Source organism: Chinchilla lanigera, unplaced genomic scaffold (genome assembly GCF_000276665.1).
Source record: "Chinchilla lanigera isolate Chin_1 unplaced genomic scaffold, ChiLan1.0 scaffold00022, whole genome shotgun sequence".
NCBI classification, from domain to species: Eukaryota; Metazoa; Chordata; class Mammalia; order Rodentia; family Chinchillidae; genus Chinchilla; species Chinchilla lanigera.
Window position 1 is genome coordinate 16,731,330 of NW_004955423.1, and position 26,477 is coordinate 16,757,806.

Genomic DNA, 26,477 nt, shown 5'->3' on the forward strand with positions numbered 1-26,477 from the left:
CACACACACACACACAACCAACCTCTCTCCAGAACACTGGCCTACAGTCCCAGTCTAGAAAAGTATAGGAAAAGTCATTTAATACATTTCTATTCTGTTTGGGGCTAATGTTATTATTTCCCCACACATTCTTTTATATCGCAGAGGTTAGAGTGGTAACCTTTTTCCCTTATGTTGAAATGTTCAAACCCAAGTTTCTGGTTAGAGATTCAGGATAGAAATACGTTAAATGCATGCTCCTGTGTACTTTAGTTATAGGTTATGAGTAAGGAGTTCCCCACCTGGCCAACTTGAGACTGCTTGTTTGATATGCAGTTAAAGATCCCAGAAGGAAACTGATGTTCCTTTGTCTTGTTTCTCATCTCTCTTATCCAAAGAGGTACCAGGATGCAGGGAGCAGGACTGCATGGTCATCCACCTGCCCATCCACAAACCCACGCTAGCGCTCCATTTTGACATGAGCTGTCTATCACCATTTTTCTGCAGATGCCTTAGCAGCTCTTATTTATTTATTTATTTATTTATTATTTATTTATTAAGCTTGACTTGTCTGGTTAGAGGATTGGCAGGAAAATGGCACATGGTGTGAGTCATAGCAATTAGATATGATCACCTTTACATGAGAAATCTTAACAACAGTTATCCTCCAACCCTAACCACCATCCACATTCTATCCTCAAGAGATAGTTTGTAGGTTTGATATTTGGTTCTTTTAACTTGTTTCCATAATAGTCCTAATTAAAAAGTCTCCCCTCCAAAAAATCCCCAAGCTTTTTGCTAACTCCCCGGGAAATAGAATGAAATGAAATTGATTTTTCTTCTTTATCAGCAAAGCTTGTAAATTGAAGGCACAAATCCCAGGAAGCCAGCACATTAAATTTATCTTAATGTTGCTAATTGGACCAAAAATGTCCTTTTTTGCTTATTAGAGCTTTGAAAAACAAGTAAATCCCACCTGTTCAATCATACTTTATTATCTATTCCCCTTGGCCCCAGTAGAATAGAAAAAACTCCAATGCGTTCTTTAAAAGAGACTCCTTACCTTTAGAATAATTGTTTTTGGCTGTTTCTGGCCCCAAGCTTTCCCTTTTTCACCTTCTGCTTACAGTGATGAATTCTCCTTATTTGTTTTTATTTGTTAATGGATTTCCTCCTTTAATCCTTTGGTGTTACCAACATACATTTACCTTCTAATTCCCGTCTGATCTCAGAGACTTATGAACAATTCACTTTATCTAAGACCACAGGAAAAAATTAAAATTATAAATCTCATAGTGGTAATACTTTAAAGCATACATTTCTGTCCTTTCAACATCCTTGCACATCTAACTCAGTTCTCTGGCCTTTCCATTGGTCTAAACCAACCATAAAATTTTCATCTTCCAATAATCAAGGGCACAGAAAAGATGAATAACAAAGACATGGGATTCCTAATAACATATTCATGAAGATTCCTTCATAGGCACATTTACGTGAAGTCTGTAAGTTAGGTTCAATCTGTGAAATTTCCAAACAATTTGAATTCCACCAGCTAAAGAGAAGGCACCAAAATATTTATTTATTGGATAGATATGATCATAATTATTCAGAGAAATTCAGTTTGGGAGGCACAAATAAAAGGAACCATTGAAAATCCTAAGGCAAGTGACTGTATTTTCATTCCCTCCCTCCCACGCCAGAGTCCCTGAAGAAGCACAGAAATGTTGGGACAAATGGAGCTCTGTTGCCTGGAAAGATTCCAATCATTTAAAGCCACTATAAGATATATAAAGTTAGCCCCTCAAACTTAAACTTAAGCAGGAAATCAACAGGGGCAAGACATAGAGAAATACAGTTGTACCAGCCAGGCCAGATTTTCCTTTTATTTCTAATTTCAAAAAAATGTAGCAGTCCTGACCCACTGTGCCTGTACCAAGTTGATGAGACAAAAGACACCAACGGGATTGTGGCTCTGCTCAGACCTGCAGAAGACTTTCAGTGAGTTCTAGTTCTAAACATGCCTGAGAATGTCTGAGTTTATTTAAATACAAAGGCTCTATTACAATATTAAATAAAGAAAATGAGTTATAACCAGTGCAGCTGACAAAGTAATGCATGAAAGTTCATTGTGAATTAAAAAGTGTAATTTCCTCTTTTGAAATAAAAAATAAACTTTTGACACATCAGAAAAAAAATAATACCATAGGAAAAAAGCTCAGAGGAGAGGCTAAATCATACCACACTGATCTGGAACACTCTTGGGAATATAGAGGCTCAGAGATCCCTGGGGTATGGGATAGGGGTAAGTGGGAGACCCAAGGAGGAACGGACTACTCCTACAGATTTCAGAGAGTGGTTTCTCCATAAGGTGGTCTTGCAAGAATGAGTGCTGTATTTAAAAAAAAAAAATAGTGTAAGGATATAGGGAAGCTCTTAGAACAAGCATAGGAAAGATTTCCCTAATGTATGAGTCAGTTTCCCATTTCTGAGACACACACATCTGACACCCGAAATTGAAAGGAGAGGTTTAACTTGGCACATGTTTCAGGAGATTCAGTACATGGTCACCTGCTTCTAAGGCAGAAACACCACAGCGGAAGGGTGTGGTAGAGCAAAGATGCTTACTTCATAGCAGCCAAAGGCAAAGCAGTGTACAGTGCTAGAGGGGAAGAAGGCAGGACCAACACAGGACCTAAGGTCACACTTCCACGACCCACTCAGACACACCCAGAAAAGTATTTCACTCATCCTCTTGGCAACTCCCACACCAATCAAGTTAACACAATTTAAGCTTAACTGCCACATTTCAGAAAGAGGAATGTGTCCACCTTAAAAACAATTTGTTCCAGATGGCATTGTAGCACACTCGGTAAAGCTAGGAACTGGAAAACATCTAAATATCCAAAAATCAATATTGACATATCCTGAATATCGAGCTTTAGACAATACTAAAAATGATACTGTGGTTTTGAATGTTTTGCCATGGGAAATGTTCACCATAAACTTGAAAGAGTTAAAACCAGTAATAAAAGATGAAATGAGGTTTAATTGCATTTTGTACCTATGTATTTATCCTGTACATGAAATGTGTATCGGGTATATGCACATGCACATCTGAATATGTATACATGTCCGTAAACCTCTGTTCCCCTCCTCTCCTCTCTGTCCTGAGATTTAGCACAAGAGTTCAACCTAACCAGATCCTCAAGACAGGACAAAGAGAAGGAAATGAACTAAACAGCTATAGTCACAACCCCCTCAACTGGCAGAGGGGGAAAAAAAAGACGAGAGACATATGACTTCTGCCTCCTTATCCAGGGCAATTATAAATACTTTCTCATCACTCTTGGTGACTTGACAGTATTGTTTCTGGAATTAAATAGACACAGAAGCACCCTCCCTTTCCCATTTCTACTTTGCATGCTTCGTATCCTACCCTCCATTTGTCTTTCCCTACCTTTTCCAGAACAGCCTGAAGATACTTCCATTCGCCAACGTGAGTGCCCTCCGGCACCTAACACGTGGTGTGACCTCAAGATACGTTCTCTTCCTCCTTCTCATTGCCCTCTGCTGTCTACAACCGCGTTAGTAGTCTGAAATAGTAGTGGGCCGGCACGGTGGCATACAGGATCCAGGCCACATGGATGAGCTCTGCCTTGAAAACTAAATTGGCAGAATAATTGTGTAGTAACGTGAGGTCTGGGAGCTTCCCAAGCATCAAACATTTGAAAATGAGAACAAGATGCTGAGTAACCCAAAGCCACAACCAGTTTTGTAGCAATTATTCTTGACCTGGCACCGGCATTCTGGTTAAATAGGACAAGGCTGTTTGTTGGTCAAATTTCGTTTTCTGACACTCTCCCGGCAATCCTGGCCCCGGCTGCATGCCCGGCTGGATGCCCATCAACACCGTGTGCAGCGCCCCCTGCAGGGGAAGGGCACAAACCCACGGCGGGCTGCGCTGCCCGAGACTCTCCTCGGCAGATTGTGTGCATCTCTGGGCAGCTTCACCCCTGAAAGGTAGCTGGGATTGCAATCTAATCCCTCCTGAAACCTAAGGAGAAAATATTTTATGCCATTCATTCACCACTTTACCATAGTAGCACAGAAAATGAACTCATAATTAAGTGTGCTTTTGTTTAATGTTGTTTTTTCCTAAGGCCTCCAAGAGAGGAAATTTGCAGACACCAGAGAAAAATCTATAAGAATTCCGAGACAATATCTCACGGCAATAATATCTTCAGTTAAAACAGAAAAAAAATAATCTCATTAAAGTTTGCTCACAAATATCAGTTAGTGGCCTTGCTATTTACTATCCACAAGGCTGTGTGTGTGTGTGTGTGTGTGTGTGCGTGTGTTACTGGAGACTGAACTCAGGGCCTTGGGACTGAGCTACAGCTGCATTCCCTTTTTATTATTTTTCATTTTGAACAAGGTCTTGCTAGGGTCTAAGTTGCTCAGGCACTATGTCACTAAGTTGTGCAGCCTAGGCTCAAATGTCTTCTTGCGTCAACCTTCCAGTATGTTATGCTTACGGACATGCCCCGCCATGGCTGGCTCCACGTGGCTGTGGGCAATTTAATAAGCCTCCTATTCTTCAGTCTCCCTGTCTGTAAAATGGGACATGAGTAATAAGTACTCAAAAGGCTATTTCATACTACAGCATCATATTTGCAAAATCTAGAGACCAGAATATGTCATAAAGTATGCATTAGATAATTACTTGTTGGATAAATACATACGTGCACACCACTGGGCCCCAGGAAGACACTCAGCGGCAAGAAGGAAGACAATATTCAGTGAGCAGCTGCTCTGCTAGCTGATCTCATGTGTTATCTTATTGGTTTCTGGGATCAGTTTGCCAGTAGTGATCACTGATTCCATTTCAGAGAGAAGGAAACTGAGGCTCAAACAGAATAAAGTGACTCACCCAAATTTACACAGCTGGAGACTGAGCCAGGATCTGAGCAGAGGTCTAGCCGAGTACAATCACAGCACAGCATCACACGCCTCACATTAACAAGGACAGGCGGGCTGCGTGTCCTCACATTAACTAGCCCAGCCACTGCACAGGGCACCAGACTCAATCTTCTGTCTCTTTTGGCCACAGCAGAAGGCTGTGTTCCTCACCTCTCACTGAAACTGGCACAAACTCAGCTCCCTGAAAGGCTGACTAGATACCCAGTTATCAAAAACAAGTGCTGAAAGTATATGAGAGAGATAATCCACCAACCCAGACAGGAAAGGATGGACCATCTCTGGGATAAAAATGGCAGAGTTTTGAGAACATATCCGCCTTTTACCCTAACAAACAAAACATAGGTATTGGCTGATGAAACAAAATAAACGTAAGTAGGAGTCTGAAGGTGTTTCCAACATTCTACTTAGGAGATCACTGATTCAGAACTTACTGAAGGAAGAAGAGACTAAAGAAAGGATAGAAGAGGAAGGGATGGAAGCCAGGCAGAGAAGGAAGAGAGGGAGGGAAGAAGAAGACAAAGGAGAGGTACAGAAGGAAAGACAGAAAAGAATGAAATATGTCAAAATAGGGGGCAAGAGGAGAGGAGACAAAGGGAGATGGAAAAACAAAAGTGTATGGAACACCCACTTTCCCAAAAGTCCTTTATAATAAGAAAACATACAAAACTCACCCAGTAGGAAAACCTGGATGCCAACCCCGTTTCTTAAATTGCATCTGTGAGGAAGAGCTTGATTAGGTTTGTAAACTTCTTCCTATCTGATGCTCCACGCAGCCAGCATGCCTGGAGCAGGTGCCAACTTGTGCTGCAGCCCCCAAAGGTACAGAGTCTTCCTGGACTCTGTCCTCTGTGGACCCACTGTTGTCTGGGTAGCTGCTGGTGGAGATCACCCAGGCACCATGATTCTGAACTGAGCTCTGTGCCATGCTCGTGTGATTGTGGCCACCCCTGCCTCTGAGAAGCCATTAAGAATTCCAGTCATCTCTTCCCACAAAAGGCTCCCCTTTCTCGTTTCTTCTGCAGCAATATCACCACCAGCCCTGAGCTCCAGGGACCTGCAGGAAAGTGCAAGTTGATTGATAGCAACCGCGCCTTCCAGCAGAAGATTCTACCCTTGAGGATCACAGATGGCCAGATGACTTGCGGTAATGCTCTCACCAAAGAGCACTGGGCTCAGGCAGCCAGGTCGTATTCAGCAGAGAATCATTTCCAGTGGAATCCACAGAGGAGACTTTTCACAGTTGCAAGCTCTCACTTGAGTTGTCATCAGACTTTCCCATCACTGACTGTTTAAGAAAATATTTAAAGGACTCCACACAGACTGCTGCTTTACAATTTCATTCCCCTGCTTGGTTGCGAGCATCAAAACACAGTCTAGGTGAAGCGTGTTGGTATCTGTCTCCTCAGGTGTGTGAAAACCCTTCCCTGGGGACCAGTTGTCCTCCTTAGCCAGCAACAGTGATAAGAGGGGATGGATAAAGTAGTTTTCAAACCTTAGCTGACTTTAGAGGCAGGGAAGGAGGCACATAATCATGCTATGGAATGGATAATCTATTCTGGACATTGTATTCAATGCTTAGGACATTTTGAATGTCTTTCTTGCCTGAAGGAAAATACAGTGTGATGAACAGAACCGTTCTGGATTGAAATGTACCTGATTTTAAATTCTGGGTTTACCATAAACACATTAGCTTTGTGGCTGAGCGACTCACTTGGATTTCCCAAGCCTTAGCTTCCTTTCAGTAAAATGGAGAAATAACACTTGACTTGAAAGACTATGATGAGTATTAAATAAGATTGTGTGGGTGTGGCAGGTAAATTTACTAAAATTACTTTAGAAATTGAAATGTTCTCCCCCACACACACTTTTATTCCTTTTCAAGCAGGTAGGAAAACTATGTCATTCCTTGTCTCAGTGATTTGGGCTCATCAAAAGCTAGAAGAAAGCTAGATATCAAAGGCTGTTCTTCACTTATGTTGATGACAGAGTCTGTTGAAAAATAATGCCCAGAGCCAGGCATGGTGGCACGTGCCTATAATGCCAGAGCACTGGGAGGCAGAGGTAAGAAGATCTCAAGTTCAAGTTCGACCTGGGCAACTTACAAGTCCTTCTCTCACAGAGGATGTCAGTAGGGGCAAGCAAAGGAAAGGGAACTCCCTGCACATTTCTCTCAATGTCAGTGCAACTCTAAACCAATGTAAAATTTAGTCCCTTTAAAAACTCACTGACATACTCATCACTGATATTTTCCTCTATGATTTATTCAAGTCTAGTTTATGTTTAGTAGCTAAAAATAGAATGTAAGGTTAAAATAAACACACATAGACACATACAAACATTGTAAAGGACAATCTAAAGTAAGTATCTGTGAACGTAACTCTTAAAAGAAAGAATTTTAAAAGGGCTGAGGATGTAGTGAAGACCCTGCAATTCCCAACACTATAAATAATAATAACAATAATAGCAATAATAATACACAGCAGTATTTGCAATGCTATAAGATACCATTTATAACAGCAACTAAAAATAGTAAAGACCTAAATGAGTAGATAGAGATAGAGATAGGATTCAAAGACTTGATATAATAATGTAAAGATGTCAATTCTTCCAGAAATGTATAAATACAATGTAATTCACTAAAATGTGAGAAATTCCCAAACCAAGTACAAAATTATGTAGAAGAGCGAAGGGTCAGGAATGACCAAGACATTCCCAAGAGCAAGGAGTTGGGGTGAAAGGGCAGAAGCACAGTTGTCTGACTGGACTTAGAGCTTACTGTCAAGGTATGGAAACTAGTGGCAGCGTGATACTGTCACAAAGACAGACAATGGTCCACAACAGACAGCCTAGAAATAAACCTATGCATGTACGGAAACCTGGTGGATAAAAAGATGTTATTTATAGGTCACAAGGAAAAGATAAATGGGGGCTGGGGATTTAGCTCAGCGGCAAAAGCGCCTGCCTGGCAAGCGCAAGGTCGTGAGTTCGGTTCCCGGTACCGGAGAAAAACCAAAAAAAAAAAAAAAAAAAGGAAAAGATAAATGGTGTTAGGACAATTAACAACCATGTCTAAAAAATGGATGGAATGGGACTCTTCCAGTATGACAGGTTGACTGAAGGGACATATGTGTGTCCATGCACTTATGGCTGTGCATATACTTGTATATGTATATACATACACATATATGTTTTAATTGACTTGTCATAAAGGAGGGGTCCTATTAGAACAATTTTTGAAATGGTTATTAATTATCTTAGCCTTATTTGTCTTTTCTAAATAATTTGTAATCTTATCTCTCTCATCTACATAGTTTCCACATACACATGGATCCATTTCTGGGACTCTTTGTTGTGTTCCATTGGTCTGAATGTTAGCCTTTGTATCAGCATCATCAGTATTACTAGATAGATAGATATGAGAGATAATAGATACATATGATAGATAATAGATAGATAGATCTCAGTAGGCAATAATTTTAATAAGACACCAACCTTGTTTCCTGCTACAAAGGAGGAATAAAAATTAAGATCAGAATTTAATATTTCAAAAAATGTGTAATTTTTTTGCATATCTGAGCTTACATGCCAAGATTCAAATCTGCTACATAGGTGATGTCTGCATGGAAGAATTTCCCAAAGCAGGCCTTGGTAAACATTCATCTTCCTTAAAGAAAGTTTTCATGATCATGTAAGTTTACATGTTGCCTGCTACAACCTTGTGACTATTGGTTCACAATACACTTTAGCGTATGAAAGCCCTGCAATGCATCTTTCTCTGAATGTCCTTGCTAAGGAACATTCCAGAGGCAATCTTTCATAAGCCTAGAGCTGGAATTGCATTCCCCAATTTTGGAAAATACCGTCACCACCGAGCAGAGCCAGCCTCTCTCCGGGGACGCCAAAGGGTCATTCCCTGACACAGTACACAAAGCAGGGCCCTGGGCTCTGTGTTTTACAATCCAGGGAGACACATTTTTCCATCTCTAGTGAAGCAATGGCTGCCTGCCAGCTCTGAACTCACCCCAAGATGAAGTCCGACATCCCCTGAATTTGAGAGCTCTGCTGTCACAGTAACAAACTGTTGGAGAAAGCCTTCACCAGAAACTGATAAATCACTGGTGCTGTCAGGAAAATGCACAAAAAGCACCCTCTCTCCATCCCACCCCCTTAAAGCACCTGTGTTTGCATTTACTGTTTGCTTCAGAGACTGGAAACCATATGGAGAGGATGGGGGCGGCAGCATTTTAAAATAACGTCAGAATAAGATCAGATGTAGTAAGTTCAGACTAGAGAACTGCTGACATTTGTCTATTGATTGAAGAGGTTTGGGCCACAGAAATAGCTTCACTCATGTTCCACTCAAGGTTCTGGAATTGCTTACTTGTGTATTCCTGATGGGGAGAGATGAGTAATGGGAGAGGATGCTGATCAGAGCTATGGTGAAGCAAAATAAAACGCCAGTTCCCTGGAGGTCAGGAGAGGCTGGGGCAAACCCCTCAGAGACCGCCCGCATTTGCCTGAACCACCGTGCTGCCAACATGGTTATAGGTCAGAGATCACAGCTGGTCCTCTAACTCGCCTTTGCGCAGCAAGTATGTTTTTAAAAGTAGGTAGATTAAAATTTTTAGGAAGACTTTAAAAATTAAAATGAGCTGGAATTGGTTCAGCACCTTAATATTGATTTGGGAAATCAGGGTATTAACTTGCAGATATATCTATGTCTATCTATCTCTATATATAATTAATTTGCAAAAAATATATATTGTAATATATATTAACTTACATATTTTATTTATATATATATATATATATAATATATATATATAGTGCCCACAAGTGCACACATGTATAATCTATGGATAAGCTGAAGGAGTTTTTTATTATCCAGAGATAACAACAAGCAAAACTGCCTTGAACTATGAATCCGTTTTGCAAAAATTAGAAAGGAAAATGATAAAATATCAACTGTGTCTGACTTTTGGCACTGGAAGATGGCTGGTTTCAGTGTATGCCCCACAGTTTCTGCGACGAATGGGGCTCTCACCTCTGGGCTATACAGCATGCTACCACTGAGTGAGACAGGGAGGAAACAGCCAGAGATTTCAGCAATAAACTTCCAGAGTATATAAAACACAGGAAAGGCACAAAGAACAGTGGCAGCTAGCGGGAGCTGGACTCCTAAACACATCATCCTGTCATGTAGCTATGCTGAACTTTACTTACACATCTGAAGAGTGGGTATTTACATCATCTTCAATTTTTTTCCTATTATAAATAAGACTGTGGTATAATTATTTTGTTCAAATTTTAGCTTTTCATTTTGGGGGATGACGTCACAAAACTTAAATTACTGGATGCATGAATATCAATATTTTAAAAACCCCATGAATGTTCTGATATTGGTTTTCATACTGAAACCCTAGCTGACATTTAGACCAGAAATATATAAAAAGGTCTATCTTAACTCCTTGGTTTTAAGTGTGAAACATTTTATTAACGTTTACCAATTTAACACACCAAACAACGATTACTGTTTTAGTTTAACTGTTGCTATTTTTGACCACTAGGAAGGTTATACTTCTTCTTGTAAGTTCACTTGATATATTTGGATTTCCTCTTTCATGAATTGTCCTTCTTGGCTCTATTATTTATTGATGCTTGGGATATATATATATCCCTCAAGTTACAACTGGTCCGACACAAGAACAACTTGGCATTTTAGTTTTAACTTGCGACCAAAGTCTTGAGTAATGACCAAAATGCCAGCTGCTTGTGGTTCCAGATGGTCTCAGATACAGACTTAACCCTAAAAGAGTTCTGCAAGGAACATTACAACATCCTTTCCTGCATGGGGTTAACTGAGAAATCCTGGGCCAATATCTCCCTAAGGACACTGAGATCTGCCTGCATCCAAGAGAGGGACTTTGAAGGCTGAATAAAGGAAACAACCAGCCCTAGGGAACAAATTGAGTTCATAAGTCAAGGGTCCACTGTATATATATAGAGGAGGGAGGGGAGAAATGTAGATATATATATAAGTTTATATAGCTTTTTATATTTGTATAAACAATTTATATTAATATTCACTTCTAATATTTACTGTGCATAGGTTTCTAGTTTGCATTAATTTTGTATGCTATAAATGTTACCTGATTTTTTTAGTTCTTTGCTTTTAAACTTTCAAAGTCCTTCCCTATTCACACATCAAATATTAACTAAATTTCCTTAGAGATTTTTATTATTTTTGCCAAATTCTAATCCATGTAGATTTTTATTTCTGTCAATGACAGAAGATGAAAAGACAACTTGATGTTTCTCCAATTATCTAATTTTTTTCAACATTCTTTTCCTGCCAATATCTTCTTTATTGAATATATGAAGTTATTCTATATACCAGGATGTATTGTTTATAATAAGGAAAATGCTATTTGTTAAGTTTATAAACGCAATGAAGATACTGTCACTAAAAGGTCTACGAAGTGAACACTTTCTTAAATAGCAGTGCCTTCCCTCACACCTGTCCTTGTAAGTAGTGACCAGGGATTCACCCACCAAGCTGCCAAAAGCCAAGGACAGTATGTAAAATTCCCATTTGACATGGGCTTTCTCTGCTACTCTTCCTCCCATGGTGGTGACCACCAAGCTAATGAGGGTTCTGAGTCATGATTCTGAGGGCACAAACATTGGGTCAAACAGTCCCAAAAGTATTCCATGGAGCGGCAAGAAGAGCCAAGAGATCACATGTTTAAGAAGATGATATTGAACGACAGAGAAGAAGAAGACAGTGGAATAGGCCCATCATGCTGCCTGGGGTGTGAAAAGGATATTCTAATCTATGGACACCAAGAGAGGAACACGGAGGTGGGAAAACAATTCATGGTTGAAGTACAGATGCAAAGAGAGAAGGCTGGACTACAAATGAGGAAGTCTGAGGGCCCCATCTGACTCTGTTCCTTATGACCTTGAAGAAGTCAGTGAACTTTGTATGACTTTGGGCCTCTTGTCTGTGAAACAAATGAGCTTGACTACTGGCGGATGCAATTTGGAACCTCACAAGCTACTTGTGCTGATATATCTTACTTGGTTCTAACAGTGTTTCAATTTTTTAAAATGATAGGACATGCACTGTTTCTAAAAACCCTTATTATCACCAACTAGTTTCATACCCCTGTGCTATTAATGTGTCCTCAGATTCTAAATGATATGTAAGTTCTTCCCAACTTCATGAATTTATCCAATCTGTGAAAACCCACATTGGTTCTACTTTCAAAATAACCCCCAAATCTGACACTTACCATCTCCACTGCTTCCATCCTAGCTACTCTACAGTCTTTTCCCAACAGAAGCAGCCAGAGTTGCCTTTATACCCACAAATAAAGTTGCCACTCAAATGTCACTTAATCAGGGACAGCTGCTCCTGTTTATAACAGCCATGATTTTTACCATAGTCCTGGATCACACTGGACCAGCTCCATTTTCAGATAGAATGGCCCCTTCTCATACACATACAGTGCAGTTCTAAATTTATGCTGTGGGCTTTGTTTTGTTTGGTTTTGGTCTGTGTTGTCCCAAGATCACATAAGATCACTGAGGATAGGCATTTGGGTCTTTTAATGAATACTATGACTTCAGTTCCTAGAACAGAGCCTGGTATAGACTGCACTGTGAGTGATTATGACTTTATGAATAATTTTTCTGTCTCAATAAATTCTTTGGATTCTAAGGAATTACATCAGTCGGGCAGCATTACAAAGTAGAGATCAGATCCTCTCCTCTAACCTGTCCCATTCCGGCAAGCTGTTCTATAGCCACCCCTCAGCCTGAAGAATTCTCAGCAAGACTTGGGGAGACTTTTCTGTGAAAAGCATGAAGGTGATCCACAAAGACAAGAGTTCAGCTAAGGAGGGAGACTCCTTTTCCACAGCCAGCAAGTAAGGAATAGATATGAGGATCAATTTATAAAACAAACAAGGCTGACGGGCCCCAAGCACAGTCTGGCACTGCTCCTATGAAGCAGGTCAAAGGTGCATGGTATCATCTGTTCTTTAAACCCATCATCCCTGGGGATCATCCCCAGGTCTGTTTTCTGAATTCAAAAACTCTGCCAATAAGATCTTTTGTTTTTTCAGAGTAATACATTCTCTTCCAAAGGCTAGAAAAGGTCACCCCCTCAAAAAAAATTCAGCTGCTTCTGAAAGCTTTTGCATGGATAGATCTCTTTCTATCAAGTGGCGACTGAATGAGGACATGCTCTCCTTGCAAAGGTGACCAGTCTCACTGCCTCTGGACAGTCTCACCTCCACCAGCTTCCCCCAGCCATTCTTGTCCTTCCCTTCCTGTCCCTGACCTACTGTCAACTGAAGTGTGGTCACTGACTTCCCTTATATTTCATAGACAAACACCATCTAGAAACAAAAGGATAAGAGAGATGACAAGAACCATTTTAAGATCTCCAACTTTTTGTTTTGTCAAGTAAATAGATCCCAATTGCACATTTTGGTGAACTTGGGAAAAAGTAAGTACAATATCTCAAAGTGAGTTTAGCAATATTAAATTAATGAAATTCTTCTAGTTTGTATCTCAGAAAAATTTTCAGAGGAAGTAGTATTTGGGGAGCATGGATACCAGTGTCCCTGAATCTTGCATCTGGAGTAATAAAATCTCAGTGCAAGGCTCCAATGAGAAGCTTGGGTATGATCCTAACTGGATGTTTCACATTAGGGCAAAAGGAAGAACCTCTTCCCAGTTGTTAGGCACATGTTCAACTATGGTGTCCCTTGAAGTCCCAGCACTCCAGAACTGTTAAGAGTCTGGGAGAAACATAGATTCATGAGGCAAAATCTGAGATTTTGGAGGGAGTCTTCACAGTGGGAGTAACCCAGTTGTGGACCTCAGAGAACTAGACAACTAGCTTTCCTTTGTACTACTCTTTAAAAATCCTTCAGCAGCTATTACTGCTCAGCAAATGGCACCTGACAAATGACCAAATATGCAAGACCATATACTAAAACAGCAAGGTAGCTGTAGTTCCATCCCAACTGGGTACCTACCAAATAAAACTTTAAGTCACATAGGACAAACCAGTCATGGAAAAAGCAAAATGTGGTGCCCACATATTTTTTTTCTAGGTTGCAAGGTGCATCAAGAAAGAAGTATATGTCTTCGTGCATGCGTGTGTGTGTATGCATGTATGTATGTGTGTGTATACACACGCATAACCCTGTGTTTCAACTGCCTATGTTTAAAATTTGTGGCATTTACCCAAAGCTGTAGATGTCTTACTTCTCTAGAAAGGTTTGCAAGCAGAGAGCCCTCATTCCAGTGCAGGAAACCAAAACTGTAGTTATGCAGAGTCTTGCCGGGCCCTCATCTCTGGGCTGATTATAACATTATCTGCCTAGCATCTGTAAGCATCTGTGTTAGTTTATACTCTGCCTATCCCTTGAAAGAAGCTTAGAAAAGAACAGTAGCAAAGAGAAAGGAGGAAGAAAGGGAAGAAACTATTAGATGAAGCCGAGAATAGGGTCACGACCCACAGTATTCACTACATAGCTCTGTACACTTTGCTGAAGATGGGCTACAGATTTGGTTCTGGACTTCTTTGCCCATGACCATAGTTGACAGTGTGAGAAGAAAATAAAATCAAGATTTTATCCTTTAATAAAATGCAGCCTTACTATAGTAGCAGCATTAAACTCCATGAAACATATCTTGTTCCCCTTCCCATTTGAAAAAGATCTCCCTTTTTCCTATTATCTTTTATTTTGTTCTTTATGTGTAATTTGCATTTATCATATGAGAGAAACCATGCTATCTTTAAACTGGTGTGCCTGATTTATTTCACTTAACACAGACTTGAGGTGCATCCATTTACCTATAAAATTGGAGGGAGAAGGAAGGGGGAAGGGAAAAGGCATGAAAAAGGGAACTGAAGAAAAAGTGGAAATAGAACTTCTGCAAATGGGAAGGAAAACGAGAGTTGGTGGGAGCACGGAGGATTGAGGGGGGAGGGGACTGAAAAACAATGCAGATGGGTCATGCATGTGTACAAACAATTTTCATAGTACACACATGGACTAACGAGAAAAGAAAAGAACAGAACAGAAAAGAAGCATAGAGTGACACAAGGCAGCACAAAGGGCCCAAATGCATGGCCTTGGTGACGAAATGACCAGAGTAGCCTCTGGTGGGAGAGGGGCATGGAGGAGCACTGAGAGGTGTTAAGATAAAGAGGTCTGACAGAGCACCCCAAGGACTGCATAAGGGAAAATGAGATTGTGTCAAAACAACGGGAGGACAGGGTATTAAATTCATTCAGCCATCAGGTAATGCCCTTAATTTCTAGCAAATCTACTTTGCTTCCTGAAGTATTTTCTTTATATGGGTTGTTGTGAAACTACTATGGGAAGCTCTAAGCTAGTTGGAAATGAAATGCCTCTTGGAGCGTAGTGCATAAAGACCTCGGCTTTGAGACTTAGGGATCCAATTTCTTTTTCTCTCTTCAAATGAAGATCATTCATGCATGGCGGACCCTACTTGTTTCATGTGGGTACTGAAGGGAAAGGCTGGCTTTCTGTTATCAGACAGAGCTGCGGAAGGAAAGGGTCCCGCTCACAGCAGCAGTCTGTTCTCCTGGCTACAGCACCCAGCACAATAGATTGCTTTTGCTTTTCCTCTTTTAAATCTGCATCAAGCATCATCAAGACAAATTCTAACAACTACTTGACAGCCCTTCTTCTATTTCTGCATGTCACTGATATAGAGTTTTGTGTGGCCTGAGTGAAATTAACGGTGAATCCATTTGGCCAAGCAAAACAAATCTTGAATTAACAAACAGCACTGCTGCCACTTCTTGGTTTATTAGTGGAGAAAGATATATTTCACGCATTTTCTTCAGTTCAATATCTTATCTGTATCAAAATGAGGAACAAAGAGCTTATCACATCAATAATGGCAGTTCAAACAGCCATAGGGACAGGACTACAATTCTCTTCCCTACAAAAATGGAGATCTGTGAGTTCTACAGGGAATAGACTCTTCCGGACCAATCAATTAAAAAATTACAAAGCAGTTGGTGGCTGAATCAGTAGGACGTGAGAACATCACGTACTTCCTCTTCTCTTCCATATTGCACAAGTAAAGTTGAAATCTTTTTTCATGAGATATTGACTACATCCTTATATCAAAGCAGTCACAGTCATTAGAGAGTCAGCCAGTATTTCTGTATAAAATCCTACCTAGGGAGGATTTACAGAATATTGGCCACTTTTGATTCACAAAGAACTGACTTTAAAGCTGTGGTCTCAGTTGCCATGAATTCATTTCATTTGCATATTATACATAGTTAGAACAAAGGCATTTCTTGGGCTACTGACCATTAACAGTTTTACAGGGTGCTAATGTTCTTCAGAACGTACGTATCTTTTTCAAAAGCAAAGATTACAAAGATCAGAGTCTTATTCAGCCTCAGTATATACTGACACATTTTCCTTCAAAAACCTGCATTTTACTTTCATTTGGGCCCTGAAGACCAGAGGGTAAAAATACAACAAGGCTGCTTGCAGGTGGCTGTCTCAGGCACAGAGAAGGAGAGAGGAAAGTGCAGAAGTGAGGCAGCTCTGCTTCATCAGAGTTTGGGCAGAGCTCAGGCAAAATGAGAAGGGAGCTGACAGAGGAGGTGAGCCAGCCAGATCATCAGTGAAGTTTACCAACAGCCATGTCCACACAGAAGGATAAGGCAAGCAAAGGAAGAGGGGTGAGAAGGTGGACCTGGAGGTCCCTAATCTGGGGAAGACAACTGAGGAACGAAGGTGCAGGGACCCAGGTCCCAGTAGTTGCCATGTTGCACAGCTGTACTGGGCTGGAAGGAGAGTCAGAATTTTCCTGACTGACTCAGCTGGAAGGAGAGTCAGGATTTTCCTGACTTCAGCCAATGCTGAACAAGCCTGGAACATAGAACTTCATGTTGTGTTGCTAGCTTTCAGCGCAGTTGGCTCACCATTCACCATGCTGCCCCTCAACAAGACCTGAGTATAGCCTGACATGGGCCACCAGACAAAGACTATGTTTTCTTGGATGGCTTGGATTTCTTGGATCGCTTGATTCTACACAGCAGCTGAGTCTGAAATTATGGTTGGTCACAGACCAAACACTTGATTGGAGAGGTAAACAATGAGAGGAGAGGCCAGTTACTTCCCAACTTTCTAGATTACCTGTGCCCTGGGTAGGATAAGCAGGAACAGTTAGTGTCTAGTATGCTCACAGAGGGGATGGCATCAGCAAACTTCATGGGTGTGTAGAATCAGGATAGCACAGATGGAAGAGAACTGTAGAGAGCGTCTCCTGAACCAGTTGTCAGATGTATGGAGACCATCTGCTACTCTTTCATTTCTAGAGACCAAGCTCATCCTCTAGGACCTCAGCTTCATAGGCAGCCAACCCCATCTAATATCTCAGGAGTCAATGCTCCACATCTGATGATACAGACAAGCTCATCTGGAATGAGACAGGTTCCCCAAAAGCAGAGGCTTCGGGCTTTTCCTCCTTTGAAACAACTTCCTTTGACACTCACCATCTTTCTGGAGCAAGGGTAAAAGTCATGAAAGTGGGGACTTGAAAGTCTTACAGTCATACTTGACAGACTCATCCTTAAGCTGCAGAAGATTACATGTCTTGGGAAATAAAGCCCAAGGCTCCCAAGAAAGGAATTACTTGTACGGTCCTCTACCTTCTTGCCTGCTTTGCTTATCATTGTGTCCCCCACAGTTATGAGTCAGGTTGCCCGAGAGAAAGCATAGGCGAACACATAGGGAATAAATAAGTGGATTCCACAGCATCATCATTTCTGCTATAAGATATTTCCAGTGGGTCAAGTGACCTCAGATTGTCAAAACTTCACCCTTGGGAAATTATATGGAATTTGATCATAATCCATAAAAGTTTAGTATTTTTATTTTTTACCAATACATGTTGTGGTACACAATGATTACATTCATTGTGATGAGTTGGTACATGTACATAGCATGGCTTAATTCTTTTTTGCCCCCTCCCCTTCTCTCTCCAGCTGGTCCCCTCTCCCCAACTTTTGTGCCTCTTCCCTTTGGCAAAAGTGCTGACAGATATAAAGAGCTCATTAAACAGCCCATTTGCTTAAGACTGCAGATTCCTGGGGCCCAACCAGAACTACTTCATCAAAGTCCATGAGTAAGGGGATCAGAAGTTCTTGCAAGCAACATAAGTGATATTATACACAGGACAACCTGAGAAGCACAGACTTACTTTTATTGAGAAATACTACATCCTATCTATAAGCTTGAGAGTTCAAACACAGTCTGATTTAATCCTTACAATTACCCTCAGAGGCATGTATTAGCCTTCTCATTTTGTAGTAAAGGAAACTGTCATAAACAGAGGTCACACCTCCAAGAAGGCCACCAAGCTGGGATTCATCCCAGGTACTTAACTCTCAAACCACTGCTCCTGCACAATGAGTTCAGTGAGAGCTCCCAGTAGAGCTGTCTCAATTTCCATCTTACTTCATTTAAATTTTGATGCTTGAGAGGAAATCTGGCTCCACTTGGCGGATGCAGCTATTCCCACCTATCAGTACAAGGAGCAGAGGTGAGGCAGAAACATGCAGCAGAAGGAAAGTGGCAACACGGATGCACACAAGCATGTCAGTGCACTGAAGTGAACAGTTACACCTGAATTTTGTCATCTTGGTTTAGAGGGGTTCGTACTGTGGAGCTATTACCCCATAATACACTTGAGACAAGACACTTCACAAGTGGCACTGCCACACATAACCTCTGCCTACAGGTAACCTGGATGGCAGACACAGGCACAGCTGGCCTTAAAATACTGAACTGTGACAACACACATACACACACACACACACGCAGTATGACTTGCAAACTACCGTGCCCATTTTCCATTACTGTGGTTTCAATCAAAATAGCTTCTTTTCCATCAAAGCTGTTGCTGCTGTCAAATTCCACCTGTATCGTAAGAAATCTTGGAACAAAATGGTACTGGTTTTTATCACTGGCTATGTGCGTGGTGTCTTGATGCTCCTGGGAGTTACCTGGCTTCATATAAGAAGGAATAGGTAAGTTAGGTGTCATAAAAAGAGAGATACAACTTATTCCTTAAAAGCACCACTGCATTCTCAAGGAAAGTGCATTTGTCAGTGAGGTACCTAGTACAAAAGCACGGAGTTACTGTCAAGAGTCTTGGGTATGGCTCCATCACTAATGTTTGGTGTTTTTAGGGACAAAAAGGATTTCCCCATCTTGTTTTATCACCTGTCACAATATCTGCAGGTATTTTGGAGGAGTTTAATGATGCTCTGTTACATCAGAAAACATACACTTGACCTTAACCAAAAGGCCAAGAAGCAATACATCAGCAAACATGAAAGAACTTTGACCAACTAAGATGTTATTCTAATGTGATGAACAAGGATCATGTCTGAAGAAAATCAGGTGTGGGTTTGGATTCTAGGAGCTCCCGGCACTTAGGAGTCCCCACTACTTCAGATGCCATCTCAAAAGTTAGATTTAAGTAAGTGATTCCTGCAAAGTACTTTGAACAACTCACAGAAAGTCATTCGAAGCACAAGTTATTTTTATAGAAGATATTACCAGGAGCAAGACAGTAGTTACTACAATTACTATTCAGTGAAGAATCTCCTTAAATGCACGTGCTAGGTGTGCTTGGTGAACCAAAGTATTTTTGTGACTCGTAAAGGTTTAAGCTAATAACACCTTATAGTTATTGAAACTAATTTGACGACTATAATATAGTGAGATAGATAGGTTCATGACTATAAATGAACCCAGCACAGTATGCAGAAAAATTGAAGCTCCTACTATTATGCAGATGTGGCCGCCTAGAGCTAACTCCAACCCCTTCCTGATACCTTCCCTGTTTGTTCTGGGTAATAGAATTTCAGACTGTCACAGATTTGCTAAGAGGTTTCCTCATCTGTAAAACGAGGGCAATGGAGGAAACTCCTGTGGCTCCTTCCAGCTGTATGAGTACACAATAGTTTCTGTATATTATGCAAAATAACAGTGGTGTTTTATCCAACTGACAGAACTTCCGGCAACTCCTCTTATCTCTCTGCTTCAGCTACCTTGATTGCAGCAGTTATCTTTAATATGATTCATCCATCCAGTGTCTCTAAGTTGTTTTAGTTCAAACCTCTTCCTACTCTGCTTGACCAAATGCCATTCATTATAGGATGCCACTAAGGCACAAAAGCTAAATCACAGATGAAAGGTGAAAGAAAGAGTACTTCTGGAGTCACAAGGAGGGTGACCCCGTGTCAGGGAATTACAGGTTCCAACACATCAACTTTAAAAGAATACGTCAACTGTCAGGGTTGAACATGACAGAAACATGGTGTTCAGAGGACCAAAATGTACTCAAAGCATGAAACACTGGAGCTGAGAAACTAAACCAATTCTTTTGCCAAAGGTATCTGTTGTTTAGAGTATGAGGTGTTTGTCATTTGCCTAGAGCTTCCGTATTACATGCTGTATTCCTTTCCAGAGGAATAGAACCAATGCCAATCGATAAAAGCACAATTGACTAAATTATGAAACATTTGAATCAACATAAGAATGGTTGGATCAATTATGTAACCAAATCACATTATGTAGCCATTAAAAAGACAGATACATTGGGCGGGGACATAGTTTAGTAGCAGAGCACTTCTCTAGCATATGCAAGGCCCTGGTGATCCAATCTCCAGCATCAAGAAAACAAACAGACAGACAGAGAGATAGACATACATGTCAAACATTTTGACCAAGGACAGAAAATTTCAGCTAGACAAGACGGACACATTCAAGAGATCCTCTGTACACCACGGAGACAATAGGTCATGATGTTATGAAACATGTACATATTGTACTTACAAATCGAAAATGATTAGATAGTAAGCATTTTCCCTAAAAAATATGCAAGATAATACATATGTTAATTAGCTTGATTTAGTCATTCTATTAAGTATTTAAGTACCAAAGCATTGTGTTGCACACATAAATATTTACAATTTTTACACATCAATTTAAAAAAAAAGAACTTTTAAAAAGTTTTTAGGAGCTACATATGAATTAACCTGGTTGATTGTCCCTGGTATATGGTTAAGTTAAAAAAAAGAAAAAGGGGCTGGGGATTTAAGCGCCTGCCTGGCAAGTGCAAGGTCGTGAGTTCGGTTCCTGGTACCGGAGAAAAACCAAAAAAAAAAAAAACAATGCTTTCTTTAAAAGGAAAAATGTTTAAGGAATCCTGAGAAGGAATAAGAAAGAGGTGAATATATTAAATGTAACCTGGGTCTGCACCTAATTATCTTTAGGTCTGAACCTGATTTACATTCACACTGAAGCATCCTTCAGCGGAAACTGTACCCCATGACATGTGCAGAAGTACAGCTAAGCAGCTCTGAGCACAGCGTGACCTCAGACAGGTCCAGGTTTATATCACACCTCAGCGACTCTGCCCGTGACCCTGGGCAACGTATCCATCTCTAACCCCCAGTTTCCCTGACTACCAAATACTGATAATTATGCCGTATCGCACCAGAGACATTGTCCAGATCGAACAAAATAGTGTAAAGAAAGTGCTGAGCACAGTGCCAGCACACAGCAAGTGCTCAATAAGTGGTGGCTATTGCTTTAACTATTACCTAATTGCCTTAGAGATCAGCCTTTACTAAAAACAGAAACCCTTCTGCAGTGTGACATTTAAAAGGCCACCACCACAAAGAATATGCTCTGGCTTCCAGGAAGGTACTTGTGAAAGTGTGGGCTGATGAATAAATGACATTTGATTTTCTATTCCAACATCCTTCCCTTTCAATGTTTTCTGATGAGGCAGCCACATGGTGTTCTCAACCCATCCAGCTTCCCTCCCACATTATTCCAAATGTGAAGCACGGTCCCCAAAGCTTCCTGCTTGTCCCATCACGGATCACCCACAGGTGGCTGCGGCCTTGAGGCACACGAGGTAATTAGCTTGAGGGACACAGCCCAGTTATTCTAACTTAGTGAGAGAATAAACATAAAAAGAAACAAAAAGAGAGCAAGAGTGAGGGAAAGAAGATGGGGACCAGTGGCTGCACACCCTCTGAGGCGCTATCTCTGGTTCTAGACGGACTACCTAAGGAAGAAGATCATTTCACATTTGGGAAGGGATTCCCAGATTTTGAGACAACCCTAGCTGCTGTGGAAACCAAAGTAGACAAATACAAACTCATTAAGAGAGAAAACACTACTGCCCCAAATTCACTTAAATTCAACTCTCAGTATATGTACTCAGCACTAGCCTCTCATAGACAGAGGTATTATTTTCAATACCACTTAGGTCACCGCATCCATTTCCCTTGCAGTTTTCCTCCCACTGATTACAAAGTGCTGGTGCTTTTAAAGCAGTTAAGAGGAGGCATTGGTATTAAATGATGGGCTTACCCAAGAAGCTTAATTTTTATTAGAAGATGACGATGCTGGTGGTAGTGATGGTAACAGCGAACATTTGTGAAGCACTGACCAGGCACCAGGAATTATGCTAAGTATTTCACCCAGCAATGCATGTGGTACTGTCACATGAAACAGGGACACAGAGGGGTCAAGTAACCCTCGCCAGTCTGTGATGGAGTCAGGATTGATATTCAGGCACTCTCTCCTCAGTCCCATACTCCTACTGCTATAATATCACCCATTTAGCTCTCAAAAGCCTTTATCCCTACCAAGTGCATCAAGCGCTGGTTTCTTCTGTCATCAGACATTTCCATCACTGCAGCTGCCTTTGATTTCATTGTAGGCACGTGGCAAAACCTCGAGGATTTCATTCTCATGCTTCTCACCCGCATGTTTACTTTTTTCATCTCCTGAAAGAAATCATGGCCATTTCAGCTGTGTGTCATAATCCTATACTCTTTTAGAATACGCACTCATCTTTTATTTTCCTGAATGAGGTTTGGTTTATAGCACATAAGATAGGAAAACAGGATTGAAAAGGCAGGGAGAACATAAATCTTCTCCTAGAAACAAGACACTCACCACATCTGAAAGAGTTTAGAGTTCTTGATGCCCTTACTTTACAAGACAAATCTGAAGGAAGTAAAGTTTGAGGGTCACAAGCATATACAAGAAGACTTGCTGGGTTTTCTGCATCTGCTGTGTAGCCCGGTGATTTCAATGACCTCAATTACGTGATGTATTCTTTATTATACAGAGTCCGAGTCCTTCATCTGAGCTCATTGCATTTTCCTTTTTCCCAGGCCCTTCTTCCTAGCTAAAGTGCAGACCCCTTGAGGAATGAATCCACATCGCACGTGTGAGACCAGACTTCCCCCAGCACCTTGTCTATACTAAGGGACTCAAATAAAGTTTAATTAAGTCAGAGATCATTTACATTTCAAGCATACTCCAAGCCTCTGAAAAAGTCAACAATCTAGGATACACTGCCTTCAATATTGCTTCATCCCAGGGGAGCTTTCAAGTGACAGTAAAATTGATTTCATTCCCCAGCCAAACCTGAAGCCCTGATGGCTCTGGAAGAAGCAGGTAGATTTAAATTCATCCATGACAAAAATTCCCATTTCTTTTAAGAGCTGAGGAAACAAGACCTGGAGAAGCAGTATTTGATAAGAATGTCTGGTCTTATAATTTAAAGATTAGGCAATTCTGTAAAAAGGCTATTTATGTTCTTCCTGCCTTTTATACACTGAAATGTGCCATTCCTAGAGAGTTCTTAATAGTTGTCAAATGAACATCTTCTTCCAAAAAACTAAACTTAACACCTTCTCTTCCAATTGAATTTCCCTATAAAAGCTGGAGATTAGTTTATGATGAAAACACTTTGGATTGCATGTGAAGTGCTTAAATTAAGAAGCAACACTATGTGGAGAAAATACCAGTTATCCCACACTACTTAAACATGCAAGGCCATTACCATATGCTTATGGCTTTTATGTGGGACACAAAAGCTTAATTAAAAGTCACAGCAACTTTCAGGTTCATATGAGGCAAAGGAGCCAGGAGACAGCAGGAACTGGGTCAGAGAAGGCCAACAGGGCAGGGCTGCTAGCCAGAGTAGCTCTGCACTCTCTCGTCTGCTTTATGAAGCAAGTTTCTGCATAATATTCCACTTGGTGAAAGGAAAAGCTACTGAGAGTATCAGGACACTGAACAAAATAAAATAACATCATTAGACTTCTATCACACTCTTTTCTTTCCCTAATACCATTCAGCAGAGTAATTCTCACTCTTCCTGGGTTTGTATGAGCTGTGAATCTCAGCTCATTTTTGAAGCTATGAGCTCTCATTAATGAGCAGTGGGTCTAGGCCCAAAAGACAGAGACTGGGCAAGAAGCATCCAAAGTGCGACAATGAAAGAATAAATGGTAGAGAGATTACTGGAATACACCATAATAAGCGGAGTTCCTGTCACTGAGGAGCACAAGTAAAGCTACTTGAAAATTCTTTTAAATAAATCAATTCTGCCCAAACCAGTCCTTTTTGAACTTGATTATACCCTAGAATTGGCCATGATGCTTGTTAAAAACATAAATGCTTGGATTTGACTCTAGAGTTACTGGATCAGAATGCTGAGGGAGAGGGCATAGGAAGGTATCCAAAAACCATATATATATCACAAGTCCCTACAGATTAATTCAATGCACACTCAGCTTTGGGATAGCACTATTATAAGCAACAGCCATGCCATGATGCAAATTCCTGGCAAGATAATTCCCATGTAATGAATTTCTTTAAATTAAGAAATACCAAGGCATTTTGATTGGTGATAATAAAACCATATTCATGTACTACATGTCTTAAAGCACCTTTTGACATCCAAGAAAATGAACTGTCATCTTTTTAAAATCTAGGGATTAAACTATATGTCCTGAAATCTTTATAAATATGATATTATGATGCAATACCTCCTTGCAATAGTTCTATACTTGCAACAGATAAGAAAATACCCTGGCTAAGTCATAATAACTAGCTGCTTTCTGACAACTGTCAAATTTTCTCAGAGCTGAGATTTGGAGATTCATCAAAATCAACTGCCAGGCAGACATCTGGCTTTATAAGTTTCTTTAGAAATATAATCAGCAGGCCTGAATATGGACAAGATATTCAAAGGACTGTGAATGCCTCAGATTGCACTGATTTTAACTTTTGTGACAGGGATATTTTTTTCCACTCCCGCGAAAACACTGTTCCGTGCATCCTGTTTATAATTTATACAGCCCTTGCTTTCTCAAGTCTCCTGGAGATGTTTTTTTAATTCCAAGTAATTTTATGTGCTCAGAACTTTAAGTATCCCAGACACACCAATTTCTTGGTGATACCTGCTGCCATCCCACAAACTCATAGGAAACATCAAAAGAAAAGTACAAATCTTACTTTAAAAGAAACGAAAACAAAAACTTCTACACTAAACATGTCTACTCATCCTCCAAATTTCCTTTTTTGAAATTGACTTGAATTTTGTATTTGATTGATGCAATTTAAACTCACGGAAGCAGTAGGACACCACTTTATCATACACCTACCTGTTGGAAAGCCACTTGTTCCGGTAATTTGCTTTTATTTCCATTACTATTCTTTGCACTCATAATGAGGTCCCTTGCTGTCTCTGTGTTTTGGTACCTTTTTTGTTATGATCAAGGAATGTTCCACATACCTGGTCTTTTACACGAGGATTGTCTTCTAAAATTACTACAATTTTGAAAAGTGCCCAGATTTGCAATCTATGTAACAATGGCTCTTCCAACACAGTGGAAAGGAGGGGAGGGAAGGCCATTACCTTCTTTCTCTTCTTTGTTAAATTACAAAGGTAATTTAATACATGGTATAACAAGTCAAACAGGACAAATATACACAGAGTAGAAATATATTTTTAAACTAGTTTAAAGTACCTCATTTTTATTGTTAAAGCATTACATAGTTTCATTTTTGCTCAGCTTGACAGGTTCCTCCTTTATAGCTTTACCTAAGTGTACTTTAATGTGTGTGGCCATCGGCCACATTTTAAAAAATTCTTTAATTTTTACTATTGCCTGATATCACAATATTTTGTTTTCCCACTTCCATTACAGAAATTCTCACAGTCAAAAGTATGTTTGAGCTTTATGATAGCTTCTTTATTATTTCTTGCCCTTTATGTTGCCTTTTGCTTTTGTTCTTTTTTTCTTTTATTCTTTTAGTTTCTAATTATTCTCCTGGTATTAAAATTCTTTCTTGCCCTACCTAGAAAAAAAAAATTAAATCTACAGCTTTAAGGTAAAAACATAACTTTAAACCAGGGATTCATACACTTAGTATCACTCTAGGACCGGGTGAGCAGAAACAGAAAAGAAGACATTAAGAAGGGAGAGAGACTGTAGCAGACTGTATTTGAAGCCCTCTTAGATGCACTGAAATTTAAATTTGGACCAACTGAACAAAATACCCATACTGGCCAAATTTAGCCTTGTGGGGCCAGTCTACAACCTTTGCAAG

At 40.3% G+C, this 26,477-nt stretch overlaps 1 protein-coding gene across 4 annotated transcripts in view; it reads right to left on the reverse strand.

The window, feature by feature from the left end:
• St6galnac3 (ST6 (alpha-N-acetyl-neuraminyl-2,3-beta-galactosyl-1,3)-N-acetylgalactosaminide alpha-2,6-sialyltransferase 3) overlaps positions 1-26,477 on the reverse strand; it is a 510,855-nt gene that overhangs the window by 326,021 nt on the left and 158,357 nt on the right. For 3 of the 4 annotated variants that reach the window (XM_013514532.1, XM_013514533.1, XM_013514534.1), the window contains exon 2: positions 22,712-22,852. The exons of the other annotated variant lie outside the window; for it this stretch is intronic. In XM_013514532.1, coding sequence (XP_013369986.1) covers positions 22,712-22,852 — 141 coding nt within the window. The remainder of the gene's footprint in view (positions 1-22,711; positions 22,853-26,477) is intronic. 4 annotated transcript variants of the gene reach the window in all.